Here is a 23056-nt window from a genome sequence, read left to right as displayed (position 1 = left end):
AACGAGGCACAACATCTATGGATGTTTAGAATAACTATGTATATTGTTTCTTGTAAAGTTTTTAATGAGGCACATTACACATGGACATCCAAGGTGGAGTGTTATGAAAAAACAAAAATGTAGTGGATGTTCCACTTTCATTAGTGGGACTCACTAAATGGCCTTGGAGATCACAGAATGGATATATACTGAATTCTCTGATCTCTCTCTTATTATTACTATTTTTTACTATTTTGTTTTTATTAATTTGCTAAGTTAGTTTATTTTATATTAATTGTATACATTGTATTAAATTGTTACAAGTTGTCAACTTTGTCATATATTGGCAAAATTTTTGTCACAGGTTGTCAACAGCTCCTTCCACAATACTTGGTATCGCCCACTTAAAGCTTTTCATGATTACTTTTGTCTGTTATTTTATTTATTTACTTTAGTTTTTTTTTTAAAAAGAAAAAGTATAGTAGATCATCTTTTATAGTTATTCAATTAAGATTTGAATAATCAAGAATTCTATCTAATAAATATATCGAGATGTATTTGTTAAAAAAAGTGAGATGATAAAAAAGTCAGAATCAGAAGATATCTGGTCTTGTATCCATCTTTACAGTCATTCTCGATACAATTTTTAAATATTAAATTTTGTGTTATATAAATTATTTATCTCCTTCACTAATGTTTATTTATCACTCAATGAATGACTTGAAAGATTCATTAATGACCCAAAAACGTTATTATACCCCCAAAACATTTTCAAAAACTTCTTTTGAGTTACCAAAATATTGCATAGCAAATGCTTTTAGTGAAATTTTGGGGCGCGACACTAAATACCTATTTGAATTGATTTATTTTAGATATTGTAAGCATTTTTATAATATTCGGGATTGACTATAAGCCCATCAAGCAGGCCCGGGTGTGGATGTAGAAAATATTTAGCCTGACAATTGATTCTTTAAAGTGATTGACTTGGAGTCTATTCAGTTGAAGACTTATTGACATGACACCACAGGGACTAACACTTCCAAATGCCTAAATGTTCCCGACTAGTATGCGTGTAAATAGCGGCGGAATCAGATTTTTAATCAAAGAGTTAAAATATGAAGAAGTAAACATACAAAGAAGTCAAATAAAGTTTAATATTCATTATTATATACATAAAATATAATTTGAATCATATATATATAATATAATTTTTCGTCAAAAAGGATTTAGATGAATTCCTTTGATCATACCTAACTCCACCCCTGACTATAAATAATTTTCCTTCCTAGTTCATTCACAACAAACAAATGTTGGGGCGCCTGTTTGAATTAGCTATTTTTAGTGCTTTTAAGCATTTTTTAGAGTTCGAGATTGACTATAAGCCCATTCCAACAAACCCTACGTGTCAAAGTAGAAAATAGGTGTAGAAAGTAGACAATGAATTTTTTAAAGTGATTTGAGACTTAGAGAGCAGCCCATTCACCAGAAGACTCATTGACTTGACACCACAAGGACTAAAATTCTTTCCAAATGCTTCTGTTGTCTTAGGTCAATACTGGTTTTATTTATTTTATTTTTTTAAACCTCAACTAAAAAATTCATGTACGGTTAATTTGTACACACCTCAACTAAATTCACGATATACCTCCTACCTCACACTAGCATTAAATGGTATGTAATTATGTCCATCATTGCTACGATCAATAGGAAGAAACCATCTAATATTTTTATTTCTGCTGGATTTGAACCTGAAACATGATGATTCTCAACTCAAGAGTCACGACCACTAGGCGGCCACAATACTGGCTTAATTTTCCCCAAATACTATGCCTATAAATGATAAGAGATTTTCCTTGCTAGTTCATTCACAAACAAGCAAATATGAAGAACAATTCATTTCAACTTATCTTTCTCATATTGTTAATTCAACTTTTGTATTTCACTTGCATAAACTATCACTTTGTTTCCTCCGCTGGCACCTCTTGCATTGAAACAGATAAGAATGCATTGCTAAACCTTAAAGAAAATCTCATAGATCCTTCAGGCAGGCTATCTTCTTGGATTGATCAAGAAGATTGTTGCCAATGGCTTGGTGTAACATGTGACAACAAGACCGGAAACGTCGTAAAGATTGATCTCAGGAACAAATTTTCAAGAAACTATGGATTGAGAGGTGAGATTAATCCATCTTTACTTGAGTTACAACAATTGAGATACTTGGACTTGAGCATGAACAATTTTGAAGGTATCAAAGTACCTGAATTCATCGGTCGCCTTAAAGAATTGAGATATCTCAATCTATCTGGTGCATCTTTAACTTGTTCAGTATCTTCATTTCTTGGAAACCTCTCTAATTTGCAAGTTCTTGATTTGGGAGGTTTAGATCTTAGCAAAGATACTAATTCTTGGCTTCAAATAATCAATGATCATGTACCTTCTCTATTGGAGTTGCATTTGCCTCAATGTCAACTTTTAAAACTTCCATCTTCTTTTCCATCTATAAATCTTACTTCCCTTTTGGTACTTGATCTTTCCAACAATGTTGTCAGCTCAAGTACATTCCCTCAATGGATATTCAAACTTAGTAACCTTGTGTATCTTGACTTAAGTTCCAACAATATCTTTAGTGAACTGTCTGATGAGTTTGGTAAGCTCAGTTTCCTTGAATATCTTGATCTGTCTTCCAATTATGGTATCAATGGAACACTCAAGAGAAGCTTAGGGAAACTATGTAATTTGAAGACTTTGATCCTCTCTTACAACAACATCAGTGGAAACACTACTGATTTCATCAATGCCTTATCTGAATGCCAAAGCAACAGCTTGGAGACATTGGAGTTGAGTTTCAATGAATTGACAGGAAATCTTCCTGATACATTAGGCTACTTGAGGAAGCTAAAGAATCTTCAATTGAGGTTCAACTCATTGACAGGAACAATACCTGAAACTATAGGGAACTTATCATCATTGGAGACATTCTACCTCACATCCAACAAAATGAGTGGGAACCTCACCACGAGTATTGGGCAGCTCAGGTCGTTGATCTCTTTGGACATCTCGGAGAATATGTGGGAAGGTATTGTCACAGAAGACCATTTTTTGAATCTTTCCAACTTGAAAGAATTTTTAGTTGGCATGAAACTTGGTAAAAATATTACCTTGGGATTCAATATCAGCAAGAATTGGACTCCTTCATTCAAGCTGACATTCTTGACCATTCAGTCATGTCAATTAGGCCCTGAATTCCCACATTGGCTGAAAGATCAGAATGAGCTCACCAGTATAATATTCAATACCGCGGGTATTTCAGATGGTGTACCAGTTTGGTTTGTAGAGTTGGATTTGAAGCTTGATAATCTTGACATGGCTTACAACAACTTGACAGGGAAAGTTCCTAACAAATTTAACTTTAACTTTCAAGCCAATGTGGATTTAAGCACTAATCGCTTCGAGGGTCCTCTACCACTATGGTCTTCTAATGTTTCAACATTGTATCTGAGGGATAACTTGTTTTCAGGACCTGTTCCTCTCAACATTTGTGAAGCACTTGCCAATATATCAGACTTGGACATCTCCAAGAACAATCTAAATGGCACAATTCCCTTGTGCATGGGTGATATGAATCAGTTGACTACTTTAGCGCTCGATAACAACCAACTTATCGGAAAGGTTCCTGATTTCTGGGGTAAGCTACCACTTCTTTATTGGATAGACATGTCAGAGAATGGCCTGTCCGGACAAATTCCAGACTCACTAGGCTCTCTTGCTTATCTGATGTTCTTAAGACTCTCAGGCAACAATCTCTCTGGAGAACTGCCTTCGAGTTTGAGAAATTGCACGAAAATGATTAACATTGATCTTAGTAACAATCAGTTGTCAGGGCTAATCCCAGCTTGGCTAGGGGAAACAATGACATCACTGTTAATCCTTAGTGTAAGGAACAATAGGTTTTCAGGCCACATTCCTTTAAAAGTCTGTAGCCTTTCAGGTCTTCACATACTAGACCTTTCAGGAAACAACTTATCCGGTTCTATACCGTCCTGTTTTGGAAATTTGGAAGGCTTCAAGGTTGAGCTAACTGATGTAGAACTAGAAGCTAGACAATATCAAGGGACATTGAAACTAGAGGCAAAAGGAAGAATACTTTCTTATGAGAAAATCCTTTACCTAGTAAATAGTATCGATCTATCTAGCAACAGTTTGTCTGGAGAAATCCCAATAGAGATAGCAAACTTACATAAACTTGGAACCTTGAACTTGTCCAGGAACCATTTGACAGGAAATATACCAACAGATATCGGAAAGTTACGATGGGTTGAAACCTTAGATCTTTCAATAAATCAGTTATCAGGTCCTATCCCAACTAGCATATCAACTTTAGACTTTCTGAGTCACTTGAACTTGTCTTACAATAAGTTTACAGGAAAAATTCCTACTAGTACTCAGTTTCAAACCAAAGTTGATCCAACAATTTTCCAAGGAAATGTAGCACTTTGTGGTCCTCCTTTGACAGAATGTGTTGGTGATAGGACTACGACGAGTACGACATCTCAAAGTGGAAGGAATGATGATGAAGGAGAAACAGATGATGAAGAAAAACTTGAGAAAGTATGGTTCTTTGCTGTTGTTGGTTTGGGATACATAGTAGGTTTTTGGACATTTTTTGGCACTTTGATCTTCAAGAAAAGATGGAGAATTGCTTATTGCAGATTCATTGAGATATGTATTTTGGAGTTCTATGAATGGTCTTGCAATTTTGTGAAAAAATGTTTAGATGTTTAATGTGTAGAAGAAACACTTAGAAAAAAGTTTGTTAAGTTTAGTAAGGTATTCAATAAGTGGAGCTATAGGAGTTTGTCTCTGTCATTCTGTTGTATGTTATGTTTTAGTTTCAATATACACATATTACTTACTTCAGAAGCACTCCAACTTTAAAAGTGCACATCTAGACACGTCAAGTACTCAGTGACATTTCTTGGTCCCTAAATCAGGCTCTTTCTATCAGGTATGCCACTTTTCTTGATTTGTTTTGTTGAAGTGTGTGACCATTTCATTTCAAATGTCCTCACATGTGGAGTTTATTCTTTCGTGGACCAACACATGGGAAATGGCATTAGAATTTGAATTCAAGACTTCAGTCTGCTCCGATGTCTAATTAAAAGTGTTCTCTTTAACATGTTAATCAGCAAGATGAGTCGGTCATACATTTCAACAAGAAAGATTGTTTTTACGTTGGAGGGAGCATGTGAAAAAACTACCTCCTTTTATTGCCTTCAAAACTTTTCTTAGTACTACCCAAAAAAATGTACCTCAAAATTTTTACTTTAAAAAAAACAGAAATCAAATTACACGCCTCAAGCATACATCAGGGACTTAGAGAAAAGCAGTAAGTTTTGGAGCTACATTTTAGTATGTACTTTTTTTGAGTAAATAGTTTAGTTCTAATCATTTTTAGTTGTAGTAATGTCAAAATGTACACACTTTTTGTGTACTTGTAATTGATGTAAAGAAAGTTTTGAAGGAAATAGAACAAGAAGTTTTTAATTTTTTTTTTTAATCTTGTATGAATCCATTGTTTTATCTACTAATGCAAATACTGATTATGCTAGGATTGTTTTTTTTTCATCACTTAAGCTATCAAATAGGAGTAACTATGTTGTATGGGGTGAAGTGATGGTTAATCAAGAGCTTGTGCGTTTAAAATATAGAGAGTAGCGAAAATGAGAGATATGATTAGGAGCGAAGTTATTGGGCACCAATGTGGAAGTGACTTTCATGGTGGATAAAATGAGGGAGACAAGGATAACATAGTTCGAGCATGTAAAGAGAAGATGCACATATGCTCTAATGAGGAGGCGTGAGAGGATGACTATGGAAGGGGTAGAGGTAAGCTGAAATAGTCTTGGAAAAAGGTGATTAAATAAGACATGGCTTACCTACATCTTAGTAAGGATATGACAGATGTGGACTGTGGAGGTCGAAAATTAGGGCATGAGGTTAGTAGGTAGCAATATTGCTACTATTACTCCAATAACTATCGTATTCTTCGATTTTAATAGTATTTATTATTTTCATTACTTTGGTTATCAAATTATTTGTCATCGCGACTTGTTTTTGAACTAGGCAAAAAATCTTTATACTCCCTTTTAGCCAACTAATTGCACCATCTACACGTTTCCATCATACGTAAGGGAGGTTGCAACAATTTTTGCAATAAAAAGCCACTTTAGCCTTTTTATCAGCACAACAAACAAAAACATGAATCATGTGCACAACACTGACAAAAACAATGCTCAAGCACACGAGCCTTATAAGGAGTTCATCTATTTCATTAGTTATAAATATAAATTTTTTGTCATTCTTCAATATTTACGTTAATAAATAGGTTTAAAATAATCATTAAAGTATATTTTGAACGATTTCCCTCCTTTAAATTTGTAAGGAAGTATAATACATAAATGGTACTTTTTAACGTATTTTCAATTGATATTTATGTTTTCTAACTTTGAATATGTACAAGTAGATGTTTAAATATTTTTTAATTTTGAATATGCATAAGTAGACACTCAAATTTACTTAAAGTTGAACAAGTAGACATATGCTTCATACATGGCATATAACATGTAGGATTGCCACGTAGGACACAGATTGCCACATAAGACACAAATATCTATTTGTTAATCTTTATATAAGTTTAATTGTTTACTTGTACACATCTAAAGTTAGAGGATATAAATATCAATTTAGAACATAACTCTTAATTAATATTTCTGAAGAAGAGTGTACAAAAGAGACGACAAATAATTTAAGATGAAAGGACTAGTGTACAATTTTATGTGTTGTAATTTCTAAAATTTGACGAGATTTTCCTAAAATTTATGAGATTTTGGGTTTGAAAATGGATTCAATAAATCTAAGTAAATTAAAGTAAATTGGAGTTTTGTTTTCCACCCCCTCATAAATATTTGGTGGTTTCTTCTCATTTATTCTAGCTTTGATGAATAAAATTATTTGGTACCTATTGTTCGTGAAAAATGACCAGAAAAGGAGCAACATGTATTGATTACGATTTGGCCGAATCCAATAACTTTGGTTCAACCTCTAAACATGAAACAAGAAATTCCTTAAATATGTATTAATTATTAATTTAAAACTTAATAACTTAAAAAAATATATTAAAACTTGAAACACATAAAATTTAAATTCTAATTCTCTCTTGCAGTATTCCATAAAATTAATCCGAAAGATACACAGACAGCACCTCCGAAAACAAAACAAACGAAAACATAAATCATGCGCACGACACTGAAAAAACAGAACTTATTGTTACGTCAACAAAATCATTATTGATACCCTTTTTTTTTTGGGCCAATAAGCTTCCTTTTTCCCATACTTCACCAGAATTAAAGAAAAAAAAAGTGAAAAAAATTCAATCTTTATATACCCCTTTTTCCTCAATTTTTGAACAAGTTCATAAAAATTTTCACCAAGAAAATGTTAAATCTCATTTGGGTTTTTCTTGTTCTTGGTTTATTTTTCATTTCTGGTAGTTTTTCTGTAAACCCAAATGCACAAAAACAATTAGACATAGTTTCTAAGCTTCCTGGTCAAGGGTTTAATGTGAACTTTGCACATTATTCTGGTTATGTTACTGTGAATGAGGAATCTGAAAGAGCTCTTTTTTATTGGTTTTTTGAAGCTGTTGAGGATCCATCTTCAAAGCCTCTTGTTCTTTGGCTCAATGGAGGTTTTGTAACTCTATCCCAAAGTTTTACTCTTTCTTTTGTTTTGTTTGATTGCATTCTTGTTACACTCTTCATCCCAATTTAAGTATCTTAGTTTTGACTTTGCGCGGAATTTAAGAAATAAAAGTAGATTTTTGAATCTTGTGGTCTTAAATTTGTGATGTAGAATGTTGGAATTGAAAAAAAAGACAATCTTTTTGGGACATATCAAAAAGAAAGGTAAGACACTTACGTTGGAATGGAGGGAGTGCATTTTCTTGTTCTCTTTTAGCTTGTGTTAGGTTGGTTTTTGACGTTTCATTGATTCTTTTGTTTGATTGCATTCTTGTTACTTCATTGATACCAATTTAAGTATTTTAGTTTTGACTTTGCACGGAGTTTAAGAAATAAAATAGATTTTTGAATCTTGTGGTTTTAAATTTGTGACGGAGAATGTTGGAATTGAAAAAAAAGACAATCTTTTTGGGACATATCAAAAAGAAAGGTAAGACACGTTGGGACGGTGGGAGTTCATTTTCTTGTTCTCTTTTAGCTTGTGTTATGTTGCTTTTTGTTGTTTTGTTTGATTCTTTTGTTGTATATAACAAAAGTTGAAGAGCAGTTTTGGAACTACTAGGTTGAAGAAAGAGGGGATTTTGTTGAAAAATTATAATGTACTAATAGGAAAATAAATTATTCGTTTTTCGGGATATATATAAGTTGCTGAATCCTCTTGACATGAGAGAAAATTCTAGTGAAGTGGCAATGAGGTTAAAAGATTGCACATTATGCCCTTTCTTTTGTTTTCTTACATTTTCTTGTTCTCTTTTAGCTTGTCTTTGGTTGATTCTTCTGTTGAATTAACAAAAATTAAAGAGCAGTGGTGGAGCTAGGTTGAAAAATTGTAATGTGCAAATAGGACAATAAAAGAATTCGTTTTTCGGTTTTATATAAGCAGTTGAATCCTCTCGACATAGTTGAAGTGGCAAAGGGGTTAAAAGATTGCTACTTTTGAATCCCTTATGTAAATTCCTAGCTCCGTCAGTGTTGAAGAGTCATCAATTCCCATATGGTTGAAGTTGGATGGTCATTTTCCTCTGACAAGAGATTTATTAAAAGAGTATTTCTTGGTTACTCAATGTGGTTGATTGTGCCAATGATTTATTTTTCACTGATTATGGGTTCTTACAGGGCCAGGATGTTCGTCGATTGCCTTTGGGTTAGCTGAGGAAATTGGACCCTTTCATATTGAGAAAGACGGGAAGACCCTCTATTGGAATCCTTATTCTTGGAACTTAGGTATGTTTCGCAATACCCCTTCTTTTTGCTGTAAAAACTTATGCTACTGTTGAGGGATTTTACTTTTCTAAGCATGCTCGTCAAAAATGTCTTTTTTTATGAGATGTATAATATATGCTTGTACATTCATGAGCCCACTTCATGGCATTCACTTCAGTGTGTCCAACCTTAAGAAGAAAACTTTAGCAGTGTCAAAACATAGAATGTAAGTGATGGGAAAACTTTATAGTTGTTCTTAGATTTCACATGTGGTTGGAAATGGCTCAAAACAAATTTCCACTGAGAGGAAGCTTAAATTACGCCATTGGAGAATCAGGGCTTATTGTGTTCGCTTTGGTATCTTCTTGATTGATGTGATACCAAAGAGATTGTTGCTATGGTTACATTTGATTCTTGTAATGGTTCTATTTGTAAATTTTAAGGGCAAAGGATCAATATTTTTTTTTTAGGGGGGGGGGGGGGGGGGGGGGGAGGAGGGGGCGACCGAGTATCAACTTCTTTTAGCTAGTAGTGTTTTCTATTCAATTGTCTTCTTGTTGGTGTTCAAAGAATGCTTAATGGATTTTACTGTTATTGTATCCGGAAAATGATGTCATTAGGCATTGACGGAGCATGATTACACTTTCGAGTCAGATTAGTTTATATTTTGAGCCCAAATTGTACCTTTACTGACTTAAGTAGTTATAGGAAGCCAGTGTTTCTTCAAACAATAGTGGTTCGCAAACACTAAATTTGCATGATCACAGGCAGGATTAAGTCAATCACCCCATAATATAGAAATTCACAAGATATTCCATGTCTGCACTACATTTTTACTCCGAGACACATTGCTTCTGCAGTATGTATACATTTGGACATAATTCTCGGAAGCATGTTTTAGGAACTTATCAGGATGGTGTCTAACTCAATTATCTGTTTCTGCAGCTGCAAACGTGTTATTTCTCGACTCGCCTGTTGGAGTTGGTTATTCCTATTCAAACACTTCATCTGATCATCACAACAATGGTGACGCTCGGACAGGTAGTAATTTGACCTTTTGAGCGTTTTTCTTTAGGTTATTGTCCGTATATTTCTGTAAACAGGTATTAAATTTTCTTCAATTGTTGTTATTGCATTACAGCTGCGGACTCCCTTGTATTTTTACTGAAGTGGCTTGAACGATTTCCAGAATATAAAGGAAGAGATTTTTATATTTCAGGAGAGAGCTATGCTGGTAAAATTATTTTTTCTAAGCTTAAAATTTCTATTTCCAATCATTTTCTGGTTAGCTGTATTCAGTATTAGGTACCCTAGGGAATTAATGGTGACCAAATTTATCGGGTGCATTGTGGCAAAATAAGTAACTGGTCATCAAGATGAAATTACATGTCTATTATGCTTACGGAGGAAATCCATAAACATTCCAGGAATTCGATTGTTTGTATATATTATTACATAGATGGAGTCATAAAGATCCTTTACTACCTAATAACTCACTAATTGACGTCATTAGCCCCGATGCTCTAATTGACAGTACAGATTGTCTCACTTGCCTAAAGGGTTGATAGAAAGTTTACGAAGCCATAGTTCAAAGAACTAAGTAATACTGCCTCTGTCCATCTTTCCTTGTCCATGTTTGACTTGAAACACCCCTTAAGAAATAATAAATAGTGGGCTAATTTTACTATATCACCCCTTTTATTATAAGTCATCTAAGTATTGAAAAATGAATAGTATTTTATTGCAAGGGTAAAAGAGACACAAACTTCTAAATTATCTCTTGGTTTTCTAAACTGGACAAGTAAAGTTGGACAACTATTTTTAGTATATTGGACAAGTAAAGATGGACGGAGGGAGTATAACTTACTGCACGCCAACTCTTGGGCTTTGCAATTGATCAGGCGTAATAATTTTGATCAAAACAACTTGCATAAAAATTATTGTGTTTTTTTTCCCTTATTACTCTTCAGAGTTTAGTTAAAACCTAGTGGTAAACATTGAGGTGGAAGATTAAGGTGGGAGGTGGTTGATGGATTCTTTTTGAAGCAGTTGTTGATGAACGTGCGTGACAGTAAAGCATAAAACAATGGTTAAGTGATTCCATGATGTTTAGAGGAAGTACTCTTTAATCACAATAGAAGTAGTTGGGAATACAAAAACTTTTAATCGAGATGAAAGTCCTTTTCGTTTTCATATTGAAGAATATTGTCCCACGATTTTGCTAATCAAATCATGAGAGAGAGAACAATAAAACGTATTCACTAGAAATATTTCACATTTCTACCAAATGGATCCGGCACTTAAAGATGGAGATACTATCTGCTTAATCAGAAGTTATTTAATCTTCAGCGGACATTGTGTTACTTTCTAAGAAGATTGTGCTATTAACAAACTTTGATAGGATTTTATTTAAGAAACAATGTTTCCTTGAAAAATTCTGGCTATTACTGTTTGTTATCTTGGTAGCTCAATTCAATTACTGAAACAACTGTGGTTTACTTATTCCTGGTTGTGGACCAGGGCATTATGTTCCTCAGCTAAGTCAAGCTATTGTGAGGTATAACCATGGTTTAAAGAAGCAAGTGATCAACTTAAAAGGTTTCATGGTATGCACGCTTGTTTCTCAACCCAATGCACGCACACAAAAGATTAGCAAAGACAAAACATTTGCATTTATGTAGTTTAGTACTAACACTAGGTAATGAACGTTGCAGGTTGGAAATGCTTTGACTGATGACTATAATGATCACTTGGGATTATTTCAATTCATGTGGTCATCCGGAATGATTTCTGATCAAACATACAAGCAGGCAAATGCTTTGTGCGACTACCAATCATTTCTAAGACCCTCAGAGCAGTGCGATAAGATTCTTGATCAGGCTAATGAAGAAATCGGAAATATTGATAGCTACAGCATCTTCACTCCAGCATGCACAGCCAAGTTTAGTATACTTAACCACTTTCTCAAACGGAGCAATGTAAGTGACTGGAACTTTACTCTCGCATTAACTTCAGTTATAAAGTTTGAACTCTATTCACTTGGTGTTCATTGTCTGAGTAGTAAGTATGCATGGTTGTTTGGAGTGGTAATGGTTAAAATCATACATTCTTCTATTAGTTTCCATTTTCGTGTAGGATGATTGAGATGCTATCAACATATGACGTTTTTAGTATATACCTGTTAAATTTGATTGAAAATGTAATTCTAAACTTGGATAACATGCTGCTTCAAAATGCTTTATAACTCCATATTAATCAGCTTTGAGGTTCGTGATAGAACGAGCAAATGTTTTGAGGGTCAACCAACCTTTGTTCTCGCATCTATAGAAAGGATTAGAAGTCCCCCTGTATCTTTTTTTTTCTTAATTTCTAGAATGCGATGCTCAATTATTTCCATCTCTGGAGAATGATAACTATTAGCATTGTTTTTGATAAGGAAGTATTATCATTGTTTATGAAGATGATATGATAAATATGCCATATATCAGTTTTCATTCTCTTTGTTGATATGGAGATGCGCTACATTAATGAATAAAAAAGAACGGTATCTATCTCACATTAGTGTGTTTCCTCTAGAGACAGAATATTGCTTCTCTCAAATGCATTATTATCGGCTCGGCTGAGTTGATCAGGAGATTAAAATGTTGAAAAAGGCTTTACCAAACACTATTTTGATCACTGATAAAATTTTATGTCTTTAAATAGAGCGTGGGCCATCTCAGAAGAAGCTATGATCCATGTACAGAGCAGCACTCAAAGGTCTACTTCAATCTTCCTGAAGTTCAGAATGCTCTTCATGTTCATAAGAGAAACTCATCATTCAAATGGGTAACTTGCAGGTATTTTCATTCTCTTTCAACACCTGCTCACTGAAAAAAGCAGCAACCTCGCTATTTCTTCTCTTCTTCGGCCGCAAGTTACACTTCCGTTTGATTTTCTCTCTTTCCCTTCATTGCCATCCCCATACATAAAAAAAAATTAAAAAACTAGAAGAGGATAAGAAGTGTAAATGGACCGGCAACCAAGGGTGTGGCCTAGTGGTCAATGAAGTGGGTTGAGAACTATGATGTCTCAGGTTCAAATCCCAGTGAAGGAAAAAACATTAGGTGATTTCATCCTATCTATCTAAGCTTTGGTGTATAGAATCACCGGGTACGTGTGCTGGGGGAGTTAGTAGGTACCTCGTGGTATTAGTCGAGGAGTGCTCAAGCTGACCGGGCACCACGGTTATAAAAAAAGTGTAAACGAACGGTGATTTGGAAAATTGAGGGCTGCTTGCCTTCTAAAAGAAAGAAAAAACTATAAGTCCATGGGGTTTAAAGATGTCGAAGGGGATCTCATGCAATGTCCTTGTTATATAAGAGTCCAAATGGAAAATGCATTATTGTGTAGGTTAATCTACTCAGTCAGCTCCTTTGTCTTTCAATTGTAAATGTCTTATACTAGGAAGGCGCTATGTATTTACTCATTTGCCCTACTCGCAGTGAAGAAGTATCCGCAGGTTGGAAGGATTCTCCCAAGACAGTGCTGGACGTGTATCGTGAACTGATAGAGTCAGGCCTTCGTATTTGGGTTTTCAGGTATGCTTTAATCCTAATGCTAAGCTTTTCCTTCTCTTCTCACGTTTACTTGTTAAGTTGGCAAGCATTGCGATTTTAGGATGTTAAAAAAGAGGCAGTGAATGCATTGAATAGTTAAAAATTTAGTTCCATTATTTGGAGAGTTGGATTGGCCAAAGGGAATATGAGTCTTGGACCATACGCTCTAAAGCCGTTACGTGTAAAGAAAACAAAGTGTGTCAACTACAAAAATTGGAATTGCATCACAAAGTACCTAAAATGAAGACTCTTATATTTGTACCATATGATGTTTTGGCTCTTGGTTATGATTGGAATTCTATTAAAACAGGTCATAAACGTTCACAATTCTGATAGTATTCGTTGAATTTAATGTTAATCCCGTCTAACAAACTACAAGATTACATTCTCCATATGCCAACTATTATCTACCATCGACTTACACTAATCTGAAACTCTACAGAAAAACTTAAGTCTTCTTCTAGTATCATAGTAATAAAGCCTTAATCCATCCGATTGTTTAATCACCTACTATTTTGAGAGAGAAAGAGAGGCAAACAAAGTTGATAAGTACTTATGTTAAGGATTTTAAGGGGGTGAAGTATGAATTCAAAAGCTTTGGTATATACTGAAGGCTGCTTGAAGACATCATTGTGTGAACCTCAAAATGTTTTTTCAGCATCTTGTAGACACTTCTTCCACTAATGTGAGCTGAAAAAATGCTGATAACGCAAGGAATGTTTTTTTGTTTAATTTTATGGCAGTGGTGACACAGATGCTGTGATCCCAGTTACATCAACCCGTTACAGCATAGATGCTCTAAAACTGCCAACGGTTCGTCCTTGGCGCCCTTGGTATGATGATGGACAGGTATTTTCATTGCTCAATTTTGTTGTCCTTCAAGAAATACCTCAAATTCAATCTGTCTATAGCTCTGGAATCGCTTATTTCTTGATTTAGTATCAATTCTGATCCTGTCAAACTACTATCATACTATGATTAATGCGTAAAACAGGTTGGAGGATGGACTCAGGAATACAACGGGCTGACATTTGTTACAGTAAGAGGCGCTGGACATGAAGTTGCTCTGCATAGACCGAAGCAAGCTCTCACTCTCGTTAAGTCGTTCTTAGCAGGAACATCTATGCCTAGTTTGGAACAAATTAGTGACTTTTAGTTCTGTCCCCCCCCCCCCCCCCCCTTTCCAAGCTGATGAGCAAAAACAATTGTTACATCGACTGCAGCTACATGCTTTGATATTTTTATAAAAACTCAACGCCACGCTTATGAGTTGTAAGATTTTATCATCTAAAGCAAGCATGAGCATATCTTCCTTTTATATCATAAGGCAGCTGAAATGGTACCAAAGTTATGTTGGATTTATATGATTTGAGAATGAATTCTACTTCTCTTGCCATCCTTATGTTTGTGGTTCATGAAATCCAGTACTTGTTAATCAGATATGGCTGAGAGTGAAAAGTTTCAAGTGGTGGATGCCTTTGGAAAGGATTTTCATTTCATTGGTTTGAAAGAAATATGCAGCACTAAGCTTCTGCTATGCACGCAGTTCGAGGAAGGGTCGGACCATATGAGTTATTGTACGCAATTTTACCTTGCAAATTAATTACTACCAATAAGCATTCTTATCCAGAAGACGGAAGAAATATTTATGTTCTCAAAAGATGTAATCTTGCTTGTATAAATTTAAACAAAACACAAATAGTGTCTGGTGAAAATAAGGTCAACAAAATCAAGAGATCACTACATCTTCTTGGTTGGATGGTGGTTACTTATTGTTTCATAGTGAATATAATGTTTGGACAGATTTATTATTTATCGTCGTTATATAATGTCACATCAACCATTTGAACGATAAAACTTAAAAGAAAAGTAAGGTATGAGTAAAGCTATTATAAAAGGTATGGTAAAAAAATAAAACACGTCTATTAAATAATAAGCAATGACAAAATGAGAAGAAAAAAAAAAGGTAACGACGCTATCAGACTTGCACCTTGTTTGGATGGTTATTGCCTATTGTATTATATTGTTAGTTTAAATACTATATTTATTTTGATTGTTATTTAAATTTTATTATATTGTATTATTTAAATCCATCATTAGGTAATAATGAAAAGTTTCATTTTGTGTAAAGTCCGATTTGGTGTGATCTCGTCGTACTTTTATTGTAGGTTTATTATTTAAATTGTTGATGTGTGATATTATGTAATGACAGATAACAATACAATTTATCCAAACATTTTATTAATTAAGATAACACAAGACAATACGATAGATTACAAAATAATATATAACAACCATCGAATATGAACTATACAATAAAATTTAGATAAAAAATAAAACCAACAATACAATAAAATTTAAATAACGAATCACCCCCTATGCACGTGATGAGTGGAACATTTTTGTAGCAATCTTATCTCTTGTTCAATTGATGAAAACTTGATTCTCACATCTCCACAAGAAATTCTCATATGTTTAGATTCATAATTGCCCTTTAATTCCACTGTGAAAAACTAATATTAGAATAAATTATTATGTGTACATTATATTATTAAGTATATAACTTTTAAAAAAGTTAACATAAAATTTTGTTGATAAAAAGTATATTTAAAGAGGAACATCATCATTAACAATTATTAACGGAAAATTTTATAGATAAAAAATATACTTAAAGAGGAACATCACCATTAACAATTAAGGAACAAAAATAAATGGGGTGAACAAAATTTCGACATTGATATCAAAAGAAAAAATTTAAAAGAATTTTGTTTCTATTTTTTTCACCAAACTAAATTATGTTAGGAAAAAAAAACGACTGAGATACTTTCAAGCTTTTCTACTTCTCTTTATGCAGATTATATGTTGCTTGAATTTAATATTTTACTTAATATTATATTATTTTAAAATTTATTTTTTAGAAAGAAAAATAAAAAGAATATGATTTCTGTAAGCTTTTGCTTTTAAACTATGATTTTAAAGAATTTAAGTTTCATGATTAAGAAAAATAAATTATTCTCATAATATTAAACACATACTTCTAATTTCCTTCCATATATTTTAGGTTCCTTTATTTTCACATACACTTCTTTTCATATATTTTAAGAGTTGTTAATTACGTACACTTCTTTCCAAATATTTAAGGAATTTTTAAAATATTATAAGAATAATTAAATAATAATTTTAAAAAAATAGTAAAGAATCCTAATTTAAATCGGATTGGGATTAAATATCTCCTATTCCAAACAAAACACGTCTATAATAAGTTTCCTTATAATACATCTAAAAAAAGGGCAGCCCGGTGCACTAAAGCTCCCGCTATGCGCGGGGTCCGGGGAAGGGCTCTCACTTCTATATATTTGCCTATAAATCTTTGTTTTGTTTATTTATTTTTGCCCTCTTACTCAAAAAAATATGGCATATATAAGGGTGTTCAATTGAATTCAACATATGATTAAAAATCGTGTTATTAATCATCATCACCGATTAGGATCGTCATCGAGATTTGAGCTTTTAGTTTTAAGGGTAAGGAATTAAATTAGGATTGTAAGATCTAGAATTGCGATTCCAACAATCGTGGTGGACAATTTAAAAAGACAACTTTCAAAAAAAGTGTTCAAGATTTGTGAAACTCCAAAAGAGTTTGTTGAAAGTATTGATTTTACTTTGGGGTTATAGAATTTGTTCTTTAAAAACACGATTCCTCATTTAGCTAACGCGATCTATGATTATTTGTCTGAGTAGCTTTGGTAAAAATTTGAACTTTTTGAGTAATATGGATGATGAAAATTGTGAAATTGGAAAAGAAAAATGTTATGAATTTTGAATTGGGAGATATATGTCCAGTTTGTTTTGAGATTTTTGAAGAAAAATCAGTTGTTGTGATTACTCCTTGTTCACATATGTTTCATAGGAGTTGCAGATTTATGTGGCTATCAGAGAATAACACATGTCCTATATGTAGAGAAAATTGTGATGTATGAATATTTTTATGTATAATAAAAAATTTCAATTTATTTGGGACTAAGATAAAATTATTGTCGTTGTTATTTCATTTCCTATTTCATTTTTCATTTCTATATATAATATGAATTTTGATTATATTGATAGACTAGTTGGCGGATTCATTTCATGTGAATTCATTTTTTGATGGGGTCATCCCAAGATTTGTTTCACGTGAATTTCTTTTAGTGCTTTATGAATTTTTACTTTTTTACCTTTTAAAACTTTTCATGTTAAAAAATAATCAAAATAAAAATTGTATTAAGTCTGTAGTGAATAAATTCCGTTGGATATGTGGACAAAGTATATGCTTTAAAATACTTTGATATTATTTTGTTTTAGTTTTTATACTAATAGTAATTTGATTTATGCTTTAACGTTATCGCAAATGCTTATACATAATTTTGTTTTAGATGACATAACAATAGAAATATATAATACATTAACGTGCCTTTTAACTTAGCTTCATTTGGTATCTATGCTCTTGAACTTTAAATGTACACAAATAAATACTTAAATTTTTATAGAGTTGAATAAATAGACACACACATCTATTTAGCGTCCTACATAAAAATTTCCGTCCTATGTTATCATATATGACGTCCTAGGTATATTATTCCTTAAGAAGATTTTTTTCCACTATTTTTTTTTGTACTTAGAAAATCTTTTTGAATTAAAACACAATTATTATAGAATTCAAACACAATTTAATTTTCCTAATAAAAAGAGAACTCATATATGCTAACAAGAAGACAAAAGGTAAAAGGAATGTTGCAACTAGTCTCCATGTCTTCTTGGAACAGCCACCACTAGCTGAAACTCTCAACATCAAAATCCCAAAATTCTCCACTCCACTGCTTCACTATTTCACCTTTCCATTATCCTTTCAAAAACTAAAAAAGCTTCCCCCTTTTCTCATTTTTTTAGCTTAATCTTCAAGGTAAGCCCTCAAACCTCTAATATTGATAACTCCCAACCAACCCCATTTAGCTAAATTTTAACTTTGTTTTTTGTAAAATTTTGAATCTTGATAACTCCCCACCAACCCCTTTTCTCATTTTTTTTGTTACATCTTCAAGGTAAGCCCTCAAAACTCTAATCTTGATAACTCCCCACCAACCCAATTTGGCTAAATTTGAACTTTGTATTTTGTAAAATTTTGAATCTTGATAACTCCCCATCAACCCCTTTTAGCTAGATTTTAACTTTGCTTTTTGTGGAATTTTGAATCTTGATAACTTCCCTCCAACCCCATTTAGCTAAATTTTGGCTTGTTTTTTATGAAATTTTGAATCTTGATAACTCCCCCACCAACCCCTTTTAGCTAAATTTTGAGTTTGTTTTCTAATGAATTTGGAATCTTGATGAATTAATGCTGAGGTTATCAGCTTTTCTTGAGGCCACTCTGCTTCATGGCCTCTTTGAAATTATCCCTTTGTGTAGACAGTTCATGGGAATCCAAGAAACTTAATTGCACAGTAAAAGCTTTGAACTTTACTGATTCTAAGTGTTGGGTTCCCTCATTTTTGGGTGGTGGTGCATTTGTGGTTAGCCCATTTTGTAATTTGAAGCACATTAGAGTTTCAAGATTAGAAACTGAGGAAATAGAGACTTCTGAGTCAACTTTAGATAGTGAAGGGGTTGATGTTTTTGAAGGTGAGTTAGGAAATGAGAGTTTTGTTACTGAAAGACCAACTCTTGAGAGGGATTCTCAGAAAAGGAAGTTTAATGTTTGGAAAAGATTTAGGAGGGTGAAGAAGGTACCGAGAGACTCGAATAGGTCTAGTTTTCGATTGAAAGAGAGGAAAAATGGAATGGGAGAAAATCCCATGATTGTGTTTGATGTAAATAGTGATGAGAATGTGCTAGATAGCCAAAGTGGGGTTGATTTTCATGATGAGAATATTGGGTCTGACTCGAGTTTGGATCAGTGCAATGCAATATTGAAAGAACTCGAAAGGGGTGATGATGGGAAAGCATTGAGTTTTTTCCGATGGATGAGGAAAAATGGGAAGTTAAAGCAAAATGTAACTGCCTATAATTTGATACTCCGCATCTTGGGGAGAAGAGGTGATTGGGATGGGGCGGAGGGAATGATTAAAGAAATGAGTATGGAGTCGGGTTGTGAGCTTACCTATCAAGTTTTCAATACCCTTATTTATGCTTGCCATAAGAAAGGGCTCATGGAGTTGGGTGCTACATGGTTCGACATGATGTTGGAAAACGGAGTTCAGCCAAATATAGCGACTTTTGGGATGCTAATGGCTCTCTATCAAAAAGGATGGAATGTTGAGGAAGCAGAATTTGCCTTTTCAATGATGAGGAATCTCAAAATTATGTGCCAGTCAGCATATTCTTCTATGTTGACGATATATACGCGAATGAGATTGTACGATAAAGCAGAAGAAATCATTGGCTTTTTGAGGAAAGATGAAGTAATTCTGAATCTGGAGAATTGGTTGGTTCTTCTCAATGCTTACTGTCAACAAGGCAAGTTACTCGAGGCTGAGCAGGTTTTAGCTTCCATGAAACAAGCTGGTTTCTCGCCAAATATAGTTGCATACAACACATTGATCACTGGATATGGGAAGATTTCCAACATGTGTGCTGCACAACGCTTGTTTGGTGACCTTAAAAGGGTTGGAGTGGAGCCTGATGAAACAACTTACAGGTCTATGATTGAAGGGTGGGGTCGTGCAGATAATTATGAGGAGGCAAGGAGATACTATGCGGAACTGAAAAGACTTGGACACAAGCCAAACTCCTCTAATTTGTACACGATGTTAAATTTACAAGTCAAGCATGGAGACAAAGAGGATGTTGTTAGAATTATTGAGGAAATGATGCACACTGGTAGCGAAAAGTCAACCATCCTTGGCATTCTTTTGCAAGCATATGAGAAGCTTGGACTCATTCGTGAAGTTCCTTCAATTTTGAAAGGCTCTTTATATGATCATGTTTTGAGAAACCAGACATCTTGTTCAAGTCTGTTAATGGCTTATGTGAAAAACAGCATGATAGATGATGCCTTAAAAGTCTTACGGGAAAAGCAGTGGAAGGATACTTTATTTGAGGACAACTTGTACCATTTGTTAATATGCTCGTGCAAAGATTTCGGGCATCCAGAGAATGCTGTGAAAGTGTTCACTTGTATGCCAAAATCTGATAAGCCTAACTTACATATAATATGCACTATGATAGACATTTACAGTACAAACAACGATTTTGCTGAAGCTGAAAAGCTTTATCTGATGTTGAAGAAATCAAATGTCAAACTGGACGCGATAACTTTCAATGTTGTGGTAAGGATGTTAGCGAAATCTGGAGCCTTAGAAGAAGCCTGCTCTGTGTTAGATGCAATGGAAAAACAAAAGAACATTGTTCCAGACACATATTTGCTCCGTGATATGCTTCGGATCTACCAGCGATGTGACAAGAAGGACAAATTGGCAGATCTTTACTACAAACTTGTGAAAAGAGGAGTCATCTGGGATCAGGAAATGTACAGCTGTGTCATAAACTGTTGTGCCCGTGCACTGCCAGTTGATGAGCTTTCAAGGCTTTTTGATGAGATGCTTAAACGTGGATTTTTACCTAATACAGTCACCTTCAATGTCATGCTTGACGTATATGGAAAATCCAGGCTCTTCAAAAGAGCAAGAGAAGTTTTTTCGATGGCCAAAAAGTGTGGTTTGGCTGATGTTATCTCTTACAACACTCTCATAGCTGCATATGGGAGAAGCAAAGACTTCAAGAATATGTCATCAACTGTCAAGAAAATGCACTTCAATGGCTTTTCGGTTTCTCTTGAAGCCTACAATTGTATGTTAGATGCTTATGGGAAAGAAGGACAAATGGAGAAATTCCGTAGTATCTTGGAAAGACTGAAGGAATCTGGTCACTCTTCTGATCATTACACCTACAACATTATGATAAACATTTATGGCGAGCTAGGTTGGATTGAAGAAGTTTCAGATGTACTGGCAGAATTAAAAGAATCAGGATCAATTGGACCTGATTTGTGCAGCTATAACACATTAATAAAGGCATATGGAATTGCTGGAATGGTTGAAAGTGCAGTAGATTTGGTCAAGGAAATGCGCAAAAATGGAATTGAACCTGATAGAATAACCTACACTAACCTAATCAATGCATTACGGAAAAATGATAAGTTTCTTGAAGCTGTTAAGTGGTCTTTATGGATGAAGCAGATTGGATTATAAATATCAATCTGGAAAACGTTGCTGTTATTCATCACGTCCCATTCTTCTCCGGTTTAAAGGTAAATACATGTTATACAGAAGCATATGTTTGTATTATCTTCTTTGAATTGTGCTGTATTATATCTTGTTGACTGTAAAGTGTCCTACTTGCTATAGTTTATTGCCCTGAAAATGAGCCTTTCCCCCCCTCCCATGAAGTAGTTTGCACGTATGAACATATTCGACAGATTCTATTACCATATAACCTAAATTAGACTGCAGAAGTTTTACCTTCTCGTGCATATGTTAGTATCTTGACGGACTTCAGTGACAGAGCTAGCTTTTCACTAAGGGGAAGTCAAAACATTAAAAAGTATACACACGAAGAAGCCAGACGGATTCAACCAATAGTGTATATCTAAACATAAAAAGTACTTTTTTCCACAGTGTAATATTTCAGTGAAGGGGTGTCAATCGATCTCATAAAAGATTTATTGTTCTTTCTGTTGACTCGCTAGAACTTGTGTAACTGCTTGTCTTTCCTATGCAAAATGCTTTTTTTGTAACAGTGTGATTCATTTTCACCTTTTCAGGTCAAGGCTTGTATTCTTCTTGTATAGTTGACACTATAGTTTTCCAGCAAAGGTTTTATCAAGTAGGCTGGATCACCGGTGATGCTGATCACATATATGCAGCTGTCTACTTCCGCACACAAGTTTCTTCAGCTTAATTTAAAGAACTGTGTATTGATTGTCCCATAATGCACCAGTCAGTGTATACTATATGACACTCCCGTCCCGCCCTATTGTCATCCCAACATGAAGTCATCTCTCTGTTGTAAAAAATCAACATGGCATGAGCCATTTATGGTATAGTTTCAATAAAATCTCAGTTATTTAGTTATCTCCTTTTGAAAATTCATTTCTTTTTTAACATCAAAATGAGTGTCTTCATTACTATTGTGAAATGAATTTTAGTGTTCAAGCCAATACATTCAAAAAGCTTGGACCAATAAAAGCACATATTTTTTGGAAGTGCGGTGGAATTAATCGAGGTGCACATAAGCTCTGTTGAAAGTGTTTTTTAATATTATATGTAATGTATAATTCAAGGGAAAAATAACGAGTACATTCAATATTATGTGACAATTGTTTTTTTGGTGGACATGTAACAACTAAATGCAATCTAGATAGTGTTACATCAATCAAAGTTCTTCATGAAGGAAATGATGAATGTTTAGTATATAATTAGTCAACAATTTGAAATTAGTTTTAAA

The 23056-nt window shown here is 33.9% G+C and overlaps 3 protein-coding genes across 3 annotated transcripts; all 3 read left to right on the top strand.

Annotated features, from left to right (window-relative positions):
• Window positions 1–1860: 1860 nt before the first annotated feature.
• LOC129892994 (receptor-like protein EIX2) lies at window positions 1861–4761 on the top strand. The gene has a single exon (XM_055968490.1). The coding sequence runs from the start codon at window positions 1861–1863 to the stop codon at window positions 4759–4761; it is 2901 nt and encodes a 966-aa protein (XP_055824465.1).
• A 2591-nt stretch (window positions 4762–7352) lies between these two features.
• On the top strand, window positions 7353–14941 carry LOC129891571 (serine carboxypeptidase II-2). Its single transcript, XM_055966971.1, has 10 exons — window positions 7353–7726; window positions 8895–9002; window positions 9927–10022; window positions 10123–10215; window positions 11502–11587; window positions 11696–11959; window positions 12687–12820; window positions 13466–13561; window positions 14323–14428; window positions 14574–14941. The coding sequence occupies exons 1-10, from the start codon at window positions 7474–7476 to the stop codon at window positions 14733–14735; spliced, it is 1398 nt and encodes a 465-aa protein (XP_055822946.1). The 5' UTR covers window positions 7353–7473; the 3' UTR covers window positions 14736–14941.
• A 3408-nt stretch (window positions 14942–18349) lies between these two features.
• On the top strand, window positions 18350–22689 carry LOC129891570 (pentatricopeptide repeat-containing protein At4g30825, chloroplastic). Its single transcript, XM_055966970.1, has 2 exons — window positions 18350–21860; window positions 22374–22689. The coding sequence occupies exon 1, from the start codon at window positions 18991–18993 to the stop codon at window positions 21799–21801; it is 2811 nt and encodes a 936-aa protein (XP_055822945.1). The 5' UTR covers window positions 18350–18990; the 3' UTR covers window positions 21802–21860; window positions 22374–22689.
• Window positions 22690–23056: the final 367 nt, after the last annotated feature.

Source organism: Solanum dulcamara, chromosome 6, assembly GCF_947179165.1.
Source record: "Solanum dulcamara chromosome 6, daSolDulc1.2, whole genome shotgun sequence".
NCBI lineage: Eukaryota > Viridiplantae > Streptophyta > Magnoliopsida > Solanales > Solanaceae > Solanum > Solanum dulcamara.
The sequence above is the reverse complement of the archived record's forward strand: the minus strand, read 5'-3'. Positions and strand labels throughout refer to the sequence as shown.

Bases quoted from the DNA above. Each gene is read 5' to 3' on its own strand.
- LOC129892994 (XM_055968490.1), top strand. From the start codon at position 1,861: ATGAAGAACAATTCATTTCAACTTATCTTTCTCATATTGTTAATTCAA.
- LOC129891571 (XM_055966971.1), top strand. From the start codon at position 7,474: ATGTTAAATCTCATTTGGGTTTTTCTTGTTCTTGGTTTATTTTTCATT. The intron at 9,003-9,926 runs GTATGTTTCGCA...CTGTTTCTGCAG, and splicing joins TCCTTATTCTTGGAACTTAG to CTGCAAACGTGTTATTTCTC. The intron at 13,562-14,322 runs GTATGCTTTAAT...ATTTTATGGCAG, and splicing joins CTTCGTATTTGGGTTTTCAG to TGGTGACACAGATGCTGTGA.
- LOC129891570 (XM_055966970.1), top strand. From the start codon at position 18,991: ATGGCCTCTTTGAAATTATCCCTTTGTGTAGACAGTTCATGGGAATCC.